Raw genomic sequence first — 12,262 nt, forward strand, 5'->3', positions numbered from 1 at the left:
GACAAACTCTAGAGGTTGATGCATGCATACAATGTCTTCTAGATCCTCATGAAAGAAGGCTTTTTCTTCTAGATCCTCATGAAAGAAGGCTTTTTTAGGCAATGACAACTGGATTTTTTTCTCATCGGACATAGATCGAATTGGTTCTCCAGATTTGTAGCTCTTGCGCTTTTGTTGTCATGCTAATAGTCATGTTTTGATGTTAATCTTAGGGTGTATATTCGAATGTAGGGATTCTATGTTTGTACCTAATATGTATATTAAAAGGGTAGGTTGGTAATTAATGGAACCATGATCATCAACATCATGGTTAGGTACAAAGTTCTTTGGCATTAGTTCTAAATAAATGTTCACATTTCTTAGTGTAATAGATGGGCTAGGTATGTGAGGCACAAAAAACACCAACCCCATGAGCATCTTCGAACGATGGTACCCGAGTCTCAGAATCATACTCATTAGTGTAGTGTTATGACACAGGAAAAATGTGAAGGAAATTATTAGCGTAGTGTTATGACATGGGAAAAATGTGAAGAAAATTATAATACACTTCGGAAAGATAACACTAACCAAAAATTAAAGTAACCTAATGTCATGTTTTCATAAAATTGCCAAAATCATAATAAGTTGATCTTTCATTAAAATATAGTGATATGGATTTTTGAATGATGAATTTTTAAATTCTTGTTAGTGTAGTGTTATGACACAGGAAAAATATGAATGAGAATTTGTCACGGGGAATGGGAATAGGTTGTGGAAGTAAGATATATGATAATTTTCTAAAAACTTATGGATAAAGCAAACTGATCGATCCAAGTAACTTCCACTCAAGAGTTGGGTACGAGGAGGTGACACGTATGCATACATGACCTCTACCCTTGAAGAGTATAGAGGCCATGTTCATGATAACCTTCTGCTTGTGCAAGAGCGTGAGCAAACAAATAGAGGGCACAAATACTACCGTACGAAGATGCAATATGAGTGAAATAATACATTGAAAACTTATGAAAAGGTACGACCACAAACACATTAGACTGTTAGCCTCTCCCCTTCCAACTCGTCCACTCCTTTTGTCTAACTATGCTACCTACAGTTCTTATACCTAGTCTACTACTCGGGTCTCTATCTCCAAGTACTCTAAGCCATCTCCTCAAAAATATCCTCAAAAATGTCTAAGGTCGGCATGTACAACCTTAAGTGCTTATCCCACATTCTCCTTGGCCGACCCCTCCTCACCGCCTTAATTGTCACTTTCTGTACTCTCCCTAGCCAGTGCCATCATCAATCTCCTATGAACGTGTCATCATCAGTCAACGTGTTCAAACCAATTCTCAGTTTACGTGTTATTGGGGAAACTCTCAACTCCCCCCTAAAAACCTCATTCAGAGTCTTGTCTAACCTGTTTTGACCATATGTCCACCTAAGCATCTTCATTTCTGCAACTTCCCCTCGAGTGTCCACTGCCTTTCTCGTGTCCTAATACTCCAACATATACAACATAGTTGGTCAAATGACTACTTTATAGAATTTTCTCTTCAGTTTCACTTGAACCTTATTACACAACATCCCTATTGGAACTCTATACTTGAGCCACCCTGCTACTATGCAATGTTTTTCTCCCTCTCCCTCTCCCTCTCTCTCTCTTTGAATCATTGAACCTAGATACTTGAAACTGCCCTTTTAGGGTAATCATTTATCACCCAATTAACTACTAAAAAATCGCTTGCATGTCTACTATATATGAATGTGAGACAATTATTACCTAATTTTGGTCTTAAAGAGGTCAAATAATGTTAGCCCGACCTTATTATATTCTAGATGAAAGCAAGAATCTAAACTTTGAAAATTCATATACAAGAAGCTTAAATCCTATTGATTTTGAGTTTTTTTTTTTTATTATTTGGAACCATAAAGGAGTTATCTACTTTTCCTATCACTCCTTAGAAGTATAAAATATTCAAATGTCTAATCTGCACCGTAAAGTTATTGATAACAAAGTTCTACCTAGTGTTTAAAAGTTATCTATTTTCAGTTGTTGATGAAATATCATGCTTTATGCTTGCTTATAACTCTTGGTAAACGTTTTATATTCTGAAGCTTTTACATGCTACCTGGTAAAAAAAATAAAAATCTACACATTAGCATATGTTCTACACCATGGATAATAAAAGCTTTGCATTGATTTTGGGCATAACTTGTGTTTTACAAGGATGGTCTCAAACAACGACAAAAATAATATTTGAAATTAAGTCTATTTTAGGGTTTGATTCATCATAATCCTTTGGTATGTAATCCTATAGAATTCCATCTTTCTACAAATCTTTGCTTGTAATTCCCTTAGTAGAAGAACTGAAGCGTACCGTTTGATTCTTCAATTTATAATTTGTTTAGTCAGTTTATGTACATAAGTATATTTTTCTTAGGGTTTCATAATTGAAGGTTTGCAAGTTTGTCATGAGAAATAGATGTGTAGTTTCCTAGGATTTTTTAACCTAAGGATAGCATGTTTATTTTGATGAATGTACTTTTTATATGTTCTTTATCATAATCAAAGGGTAGCATGATTGTCTTGACAAATGTCCCTTTGATCTTTATGTTTTCGTGTTTCGTAATTGAGGATTTGTATTTTACATTGTTGGATGTCCTTTTGATTCGTTTTTGGTAATACACCTAAGTTTGATGGCATGCATTGACACACTTTAGTATACATGCATATATAGCTGTATCAGGGTAACATATTAATGTCATTCACTGATGGCATGACATTATTTGTGGCGGTGTGATCAAGTCAAAACATATTCTTTTGCACTTTTGACAAATGTTCTTTTCTGCTCTTGACGGATGTACTTTTGTTGTCTTTTTTTTTTTTTTTTTAAAGGGTGTCCGGGCCAAAGCCCGACTAATCCCCGGCAAATTTGGAGGCTAAACATGGCCCCACTAAATGTCGCCAACACTCCCCTCCCAGGGCTCGAACTCGGGTTCATGACTATGCCATGCCTAAGCCTTTACCACTAGGCTGGAAGGTCTTTGACTTTTGTTGTCTTCTTGCCATAAGGTTTCGTGATCAAAGGCTAGCATGCTTGTCTTAACAAATATCCCTTTGATCTCTACGTTTCTTGGGGTTTCATGGGTTCATATGTTACATTGACGGATGACCCTTTGTCCTGTTTTTGGTAATATGTCTTATTGTGATGAGAGTTTTTGGAGACCCAAGACTAGAGTAGTAGTTAGATTGATGACAAGACGGAGTAGGAGGGTAGGGAGCTAGCATATAGGGCTAAAGGTATGCGATAGACGAAGGAATGCATGTGTTTCCTTAGTTTTTATATGTTCTATTTTGCCTATTTTGTTTGTTGCTAACTATTTACTTCAAGGTCCCTCTTTTTTTTTCTCTTATGTCCTTTTTGCTCACCCTTTTGCATACGCTGAAGTCTTTATGGAAACAATAACTCTATCATTTGGGGTAGACGACACATGTATATACATCCCCCCTCCAACCTTGCTTTCGAGTGGCATATATTGGGTGCGTTTGGTTTGGTTCTCTTAGTGTGGTGGCATGTGCTATGAGAGATTTTAGTAGTATAGACGTTATAACCACCTGTGGGGTAACCATATGCATGTCATATATGTCTTGATAAATGTCCCTTTGATCTCCACGTTTCTTAGGATGTTCAGTTGAATAGATTTTGGTAACAATCTTGGTGTGATGGCATGTGTCGTGACACATCCCTCGAATCTATATCCAACATGATGTATAATTCCCAAAGCTTAGTATATGCACACATACACCTATTAGGGAATCATATGTGTGTCATTTTGACACCAATGACATAACAACATTTGTGGCAGTGTGATTAGTCCACGACCTATTCTTTTGCGCTCTTAAGAGACTACTTTTTACATTAGCACATTATAAGGATATTGGCACGTATAGTTAAAGATAGGTCCATGATGTTCATATCCCATAGGATAGGAGTTCTATGCATAAGTCTCCTTCATAGGAAAAGCTTTATCCTTATGAATATAAGATGATCGGTAGCAAACTAGAGGCAAGATCTGTATAGATCAATAGACGGGAGGAAGGGGTCTAGACAGGTAAAGTATATGTAGTCCTTCCGACCTAAGTTAGGATTTTGGTTCCTTACTTCTAACCCCTTCTTCAAATTTAACACTTCCTTGTTTTCAAGTCTTTTTCGAATGTTCTTATGTTTGTTTTGACCCATCTTTATCTTTTTTTGCCCATTATGCACAAGGTGGAGGTCTTAATGGAACCGCCACCTAACTTTTTTGGGTGGAAGTAAGGTCTACGTACATCTCACCTTCCCAAACCCCACCTTCAGGTGGGATGTACCGGGCTTGTTTTGTTTGGTTTAGCTACAACAACACAGGGTTTGTGTGCTGCTAACAATACATATGTATATCTTAAGGAAGAGTACAAATGATAAACCATTTCTGCTGGCAGGGTATGCCACTATTAAGTCCCGTCCCATACTTGTTTGGGGCATCTTCAATGGTAGATGCATGTCTCTTGAAGGAAGAGTAGATATTCTTAGAAACTATAGTCATGAAAGATTATTGTTCAAAAAGCTTGATATATAGAATATAACGTCATTCATTCAATGCAATGAAAACATGGGTGGCATGTAGGACGAAACAACATTCATTCATACTTATTATCTAGTTCATAGAACATGCAATACTATTGTTTTATATTTCATTGTTGATTTCTTTCTTTGAACAATTGATTTGCGAAGGCAATAAGGTCTGAGTTTGTAGGTGTGAGGGGTGATTCTGGCAACAATGATTTCTTTTTACACTCTTCGTATCCTTGTAATAAGTAATAACCATAGTAAGCTGCAGTAAAAACCATCAAGCGATTACTGCCAAAGAGACACTATAGTACCACTCCTGTGGAGAAAAGACTCACTGGGCCTTTACGCAACAAGAAGATGAGCACGATTATAGTCTTGCAGATGGACTTGTTTCCAGATCACCTTTTTCATCTGGAAGCACATCCATCACCAGACAGCAGTTGGATGTCATACTATGAAGGGAACCAACAAGGGAGATGAGTGGTTTGGTTATACGTTGGGGGACAGAGGATGGATATTGCATCTGGGTGAGGAGAAACAACTAAGACCATCTTTCGTGGACCCTGAAGTTTATGAATAACCCACTATGACGGTATGGAAGAAAATGATTATGGTCAAGAAGCCCAGGCAATTTCATGTTTTGGTAACAAATAGATCTTGGGTTATAAGGACCACAATTTCCTGTTGGCCTCAGCACATAGATAAAATGGCTCCATCAGCATAAGTCATCCTTGCACATCCTTCTAAACTCTGACATTTGTTTTCCAGACATGTAGCATGCACTTGTACTTGCTGTGTTCCTTCTTCCTGTTGATGCCATGATACCTTTTACATGGGAACTCGATAATAACGTGTATTCTACCTATCAGTCAGGTTAAGGTCGAGCTACTGACACTTGATTTTGTTAAATTTTGAAACAGCATGATTAAGCTTCTCACCCGCTACCAAAGCTATAAGAAGACAGAGGAACTTACCCGCATAAGCGTGCACAAGGTATACGAGTCCAGCAGTTATCAATATCTGCACTGCATACATGTCCCTGGATCAATCTATCAAGTGAATGCACACTATGAATTTGAAGCTATAGCAACCAACATCTATGTCAAATTAATTTTACGACAAATCCTGGATCCTCAACCCTAGCTTGCAGAGTAATGCTCAGAACATTGCAATTAATGAGGCAAACATTGTTTGCCACAATTATTCTTCAGACTTGACAAAGTCATGAGCATTACCGGTAATAAGGAAATTGTGGATTTTTCAAACAGGGCAACTAACTGAGATCTTTCTATGCGAAGCAAAACTAGTAAGCATAATGCTGTCCTCGAAACTTCGAACATATACTAAAGGTGCTTATGTGTGCATCTAGAGGTAACAAGTCACCACATTCAGCAGGACAGCGGTTATGCATAATGTCGTTAACTTGTTTAATGTAGAACACACTTTCATATATTTTCATCGTGTCTATATATATATTTTCTGGTTAAATATTTATACTTTACCCAATTATATATGACGATGACAAGCATAGAACATGTCTGTGGGAACATGCAGCAGAAGCTTGATTCTGAAAATGTCTGTAGCGCTGATGAGCTGACACAGATACTCAAATGGTAATTACAGTATGCACACCACAGATCCCACATGCCACTCTTTAGACGGAAGTAGTATCATTTAATGGTTTTGATTGCTGTGCAGGCACCTCGAAGAGAACAATATTCAACTGCTAGATACAACCGGTCTCAATCAGCTGGAGCAGCAATTGGATAGCCTTCTCCAACAAGTCAGAATCAGGAAGGTTAGCTCACTAGTTGAAAAACTTAATTCTTATAGTAAGATGATGACATTGATGACGAGAACATAGAGGAGATCCTTGAAGAGATAAAGAAGAGATTTTAAACAGTGATATATCTTTGAGGTTAAGATACACCAGCTATTGCATCATATAAAGTCCCATCTCAGACGTTAACAAATAAGTTGCATTCAAGAGGTTGACATTTAAGAGTATGATGGAAATAGCCAAGATTGCAATCTAGTAAATGTTATTATGTATGTGTATATGTTGCATCTCAGACATCGATGGAAAAAGCCTAGACTGCAATCTTGTAATCTTTATAGTTAGGAAATGTTACACGTGTCTGTATGTTGCATCTCAAAGATCAGACGTATAATATTGGATATCAGATGATGAAAACAGCTGAATTTGAGATGATGTAAATTTTTAGAGTAAGGAAATCTATGTGTGTATGTTTGTGTCTCAGAAGGTGACATATATAACTTAGAATCTCCGAGGTTGATGATAACAGCCAAGGCTGCAATGTTGTAATTTTTATACTTAGAAAATGTTGTATGTGTGTTTGATGACTGGTATATGGTTTTCTGCAGACGCAACAAATGATGGAAGTTGTGAAGGCTCTGCAAGAGGAGGTGAGTTCACCATTTCTGTAGGCCATGTACATTTTTAAGGCCATTAAGCACCCTTTTTGATGGGTCATGTACATTGTAATTAGTTTAGCAGAAACACGGTTATGGCATATTGCAAATATTTATAATAGTTATAAGACTATCCATACCTATGCAATACCAGCCATCTTTAAAAAGCGCCATGTCAGCTTCTGTAATTATCCGTCGCACCAATAAAATACCAGTCATCTTTCAAAAGCTGTCTCCTCTGTCACACCAACAACTACTTTACAACTTATAATACATGTTTTTATTTGACCATAATTTAAACGTTACATTTTAATGAACTATTTTGTATGCATACATTTTTTTTAATTATTAATAAATAAAATGTATTCAAATATAAAAAACACACTGTTTAATAATGTAGAAAACAATTAATTAAAAATAAAAAGGTCAAAAGAGTTTATAAAATAAAATACAAATTAAATACATTAATTAAAAGATATTGAAGAATAAAATAATTTATAAAACAATATATAAACTAAATTAATAAAATATGATTCTTATTAATTTGAGTGTCCAAAATGCTTTAGTTGGCATTGGAAACAATCTTTCCATTCTAGAAAGAAGAGTGGAAAGGTTTTCTTAGGTGGAGTGTCACTTCACTTAAAAAGACTTTCCTTAGGTGGAGTGCTGCCTCACTTTGCAAGACTCATAGAAAGAGGTTTGAAAGCTTTGGGTGGATAGTCTAAGTTGTTGAGTTCACTGCTAGTTTTGGACAATTTCTCCTCAATATATGTTGAAATTTCCCTCCTCTTCTCGAGTGTTATTTTGAAGAGTTCCACATATTCTCACATGGTATCATAACCGAAGTCTACTATGCTTGGTTTAAAAATGTGCGCATAATGTGCTCTGATGCATAATGCGCTCTGATGCGCTAGAGGAAACGCATCAGATGGGCTGATGCGTTGCCATTCCATGATGCGCTCGCATCACCTACGCATCACACAATGCGTGCATCACCTATGCATCAACGCATCGTGTATGTTTCATGTTTGGGCTCCCTTTTTCAGTTTTTAGTTGGGCTTTTTAGTTGATTAAAATAGAACGTGAGACTGAATGGTGACCTTATAGAAGCAGCCGACAGCCACTAATAGAAGAAGCAGAAGTCGCACTCGCATATCAATAAGATTAAAAAAGAAATAGAACATGAGTTGTTGTCGTACATCCAAATGAGGGAGATGAACTCATGTTGGGGTTTGATGATGCTGATCTTGGGGAGTATTAGTTGGTCACTTGGTCATTTAGTTTAGGGATTGGGGACTATTAGACATTTACTTGTGTTCTTCATGGTAGTAGTTTGTGCGTTCTGTTATTCCGATTCACAAACTTTTTTAAGATTCTCATGCCACTTTTTGAACTTCTTTATGTTATAAATGAATTATTTTGATAGGTAAGTATTTTTAAGGTAGAAATTGATATGTAGAATTAATTTATAAATATTTTTTGAATACCGGGCGCATCGCGTGCGTGATGCGAGCGCATCAGCATCACGCATCATGCATCGGCTTCCGGGACCCTTACCGCCTCGGACCGCATCACGCTTTTCAAAACCAAGCTACTATGTTTGGAAGTCGACACCGTGGGATAATGTTTGCCTGTCTAGCCTCGGTTGGCGTGTTGAAATCCAACATCAGCTAGTTTTGGACTATTTCTCCTCCATATATGTAGAAAACCTTCCTTCTCTCTTCAAGAGCTCTTTTGGAGGGTAATCTGATGGAGTTCCACATATTCTCAGTGCCAAGGGGATTTCCCGTTGACATTTATTGCTTAGTGCTTTTGATAAGGCTTGGTCACATATTCTTTTTGGCATGGATTGACGAGCATCACTTCCTATTCTGCGTAAAACTGTAACCATAAATCTACCTTATGTTCTAACACTAATCGTATCAATATTTTATGCTCTCCTATAAGGGGTGCATTCTTCATGGTTTCAACTTCCCACACCCTGCATTGCACTAGCCATCTGCCTTCATTACAGGATATATCGATTTGATTGCCTCCCCAGGGGTAGTCTGCATGTACATTGCTACTAGGGTCATTTTACCCTCTAGGAACAGGTGAGGACTTTTGCATGTTCGGCAACGAGTCAACAACAACGATAAGCTAACTTATTTTTTGAACCTATTGAAAAAGCCTCGTTTGATTAGCCATTAAGGTAGCTTTTTGAAAAGCTATTTCAAGAAACTCCAGGGTTTTTTTTCCAATTATGCCCCTTATATTTTGCAAGACATTTTACAACTTTCATCTTAGCTTATCATCTTTATTTTACCAAAAATGACTAGTTCAATAGCTAGGTTATCCATCTAACAAGCTTACAAGTCAGCAAGTAGCTTACAGTGCTTATCAGGTACTTTTTCAAACATAACCATGGAACGTAGCTGTAGTAGCCTATATTACTGAAATATGGCTTTAAGCTAGTATCTTTAAAAAAACATCACATTCATACTTTTGTTCCATCATCTTTTTGAGGCAGATTCCTGTTTGGTCATCAGATGTTGAACGAGAGATCACACACTAGCACCTGTAAAATAGGTTCCACTAGCCCTTGAATGCAATGATCTGCTAAAATCTTCAGCGCTGTTGTCATTTACTGCTTGCAGGGTTTTCATTATTCACGACTCATAATGCCATCTTAGTACTCATCCACATGAAATGTTCAGTATTACTACCTGCCATTCATCTAGAAAGCTTTGGTTTAAAAAGTACTTCCAGACGTGTTTAGGAGTGAACTCTCAAATTTTTTAAGCCTTCTTAGGGGCTGTTTGGTTGGTTTTCCATTAAGTTCTATGTGGACAATTGTATATGTCGATTAATTTGTCTTTATAGATTGGAATTTTTTTTTTGTTTGGGAGTGTTTTTTTTATTGGGAGGGACAAACCTGACTTTTTGCATAAAGCTCCCTCTATAAGCTTACTAAATAAGCCACTGTCTATATCATTAAGTCACTACCAAACAACCATGTATAGCTGACTGAATAAGCTGATAGTCCCATTAAGGTCATTAAGCTGCTAACAAGTAGGCTCTTACTGAATGCTGAAAACCCACTAATAAGTGCTAGTTTCTTCCAATTCTTTGAGCTGTTATCTAAACTGTGACTAATGGTGCGTGTATGCTTGAACAGGAAATGCAACTGAAGAAAGAAAGAAATTTTATGATGGAGGAGGTAAAACCGAATGCAAGGATTACATGTCGACTTTTGTAATGAACTTTATAGACAACAGTTTCCTATGCATTTCTGTTTTGGGTGCCTACAGATTATGGCAGCAAGGTCGGATGGGATCGACGACGACTCTGGTGATCCCTCACAGCCACAACGTCCGGTGATGGACGCTCAGATTATCTGGTGATGGATGTCTTTGGAAAGCAATCCCCCTATCGTTTTCCTGTGATGGCAAGTGTTCCACCAAATATATAGCAGCTTCGTTTTGCAAGCAATGTCAAAGTGACATTAGTCATAGTAGACATATTCACCCTCCTATCTTGCTGTGTCTAATAAGTTAATCTATTGCTGTTTATACATTTCTAGCAGTGAAACTGTGTTGTTTGACCCCCACCGATTTCCCTAAAATCGATGAATAACCAGCCATGTAAAATAACTGTATGGAGCACAATTAATTTTCCATGTATGTGAGTATGTGTTTGTGTCAACCATATCAACAAAATGTGCATAAAATAGAGACATTATCCTAACTATTGTACTTTTTTATCTTTTGACAGCAATTGATCTCTACTTGTTGCTAGATGCTGTCATGTAGTCATATATATATATATATAGGGAGAGAGAGAGGTTTTCAAGGGAAAACCCCCTCAAAAATGAAAAATCGAGAAACACCCTGGTAACCAATCTCGATGATGTGGACACGTGCATACAAGTAATTGAAGCTGTTTCCTGGTTTTTATTAACATGCATATGTGCATACCGTCCAGATGAACAGTTACCAAATTGTTCTTCAGTTTTTCAATATATTTTTTTTTACGGTTTTCTCCCGAACCTGACCCTATATATATCGTTGGATTAAGTGCTTGAATATTTTGTACTTTGTGTTAGTAGTAGAAGGAGATGACTACTTGTGTGTATTTGTGAAGGACATCTCCGGTCTACTCGCAAATGAAATTGGTTTTTTCTCAGAATTTATAACGGGGGTTGATATCCCCACCCCCTACATCACTTTTCACCCCCTCCTCCTCACACCAACCCTCACTCTCACCCTCACAACTTTCCCTCACATACTCACCCCCTACACAATCTCGCCCCCCTCACATGCACCCATAGGAGGGGGTGGGGTTAGAAAAACCCTTTATAACATGCAGGTCTGTTCTTGGACCTGAATCTGTGAATCAAACTGAATAGTAATGGTTGTTTAATAGACAAGAAGATGGATATACACAAAAAGGAGGATTAATGGATCAGGAGTCAGGACTTGCCGGGTGCTGTTTTTGGTTCCTTTCTGCTTTGCTGCTTTTTACTTTTTAGTAAGAACTATCATGAAACCCCACAATGATGCAACTAATAAGAAATGATGGCAACTAATAAGAACCGTAGGTTATGATTTCAACACCAATATTATAGATATAAAAATAAAAAATTATATAAAAGAACTAATAAAATGTCATATCATACAAAAAGGTTCTTAACTTGTAGAAGTTTCTTGAATTGCAGTTTTTATAAGTTACTAAGAACCTTCCATGAGAGATGTCTAAAAAGTAACAGCTGCTAGTATGCATGCCTTGCAATGAGGCCTGGGGTGTTTATGCTAAAAGTTGATTTTTGCCTAGAAAGCAAACAACTATGTGAGCAATCTCCAATAACCATGATCACAAATTTTAAGTGTTTCAAGAACTTAGGAGTCGTTTATCCGGTAAGAGTTGATACTTTCATTTAACTTACAGAGAGCAACGCATGCAATACTTTTTTCAAGTAAGTGCTGAGTCGTCACCGACTCCCGGTCCTCGTTAGGATTTTCAATCTTTGTCAGGTAAACGAATTACATAATAAGTGTTTAGTAAATCGCCCATTCGTTGTTAAACTTTAAATCAATCATATCATATCATATCAGCAAATATTAAACCTTTAATATATAAAAGAGCAGACAAAAATCCCTAGTTGTAATCAAACCTAGGACCAATGGCAATGGAATGGGGATTAGGATTGATTAGAATTAGCCTGCTCGTATATGGCTTCGTTTGCAACCCGACGTACTGAC

At 37.1% G+C, this 12,262-nt stretch overlaps 1 protein-coding gene and 1 long non-coding RNA gene across 3 annotated transcripts in view; one reads left to right on the forward strand and one right to left on the reverse strand.

Annotated features, from left to right (window-relative positions):
- Positions 1-10,876, forward strand: part of LOC112509050 (truncated transcription factor CAULIFLOWER A-like) — a 17,163-nt gene extending 6,287 nt beyond the window's left edge. The window contains exons 2-7 of one of the 2 annotated variants that reach the window (XM_025113928.1): positions 5,510-5,582; positions 6,144-6,202; positions 6,288-6,387; positions 6,975-7,016; positions 10,180-10,221; positions 10,313-10,876. In XM_025113928.1, the coding sequence (XP_024969696.1) occupies positions 5,510-5,582; positions 6,144-6,202; positions 6,288-6,387; positions 6,975-7,016; positions 10,180-10,221; positions 10,313-10,405 (409 nt within the window). In that variant the 3' untranslated portion in view covers positions 10,406-10,876. The remainder of the gene's footprint in view (positions 1-5,509; positions 5,583-6,143; positions 6,203-6,287; positions 6,388-6,974; positions 7,017-10,179; positions 10,222-10,312) is intronic. The other variant, XM_025113933.1, reaches the window with a different exon arrangement.
- On the reverse strand, positions 5,621-12,256 carry LOC112509065. The gene is made up of 3 exons (XR_003068814.1): positions 12,175-12,256; positions 7,163-7,260; positions 5,621-6,360 (listed from the first exon to the last, which is right to left on the reverse strand). It is a non-coding gene; the product is annotated as an uncharacterized LOC112509065 (long non-coding RNA).
- Positions 12,257-12,262: the final 6 nt, after the last annotated feature.

Source organism: Cynara cardunculus (assembly GCF_001531365.2).
Source record: "Cynara cardunculus var. scolymus isolate 2C chromosome LG 1, CcrdV1, whole genome shotgun sequence".
In the NCBI taxonomy this organism is placed as follows: Eukaryota; Viridiplantae; Streptophyta; class Magnoliopsida; order Asterales; family Asteraceae; genus Cynara; species Cynara cardunculus.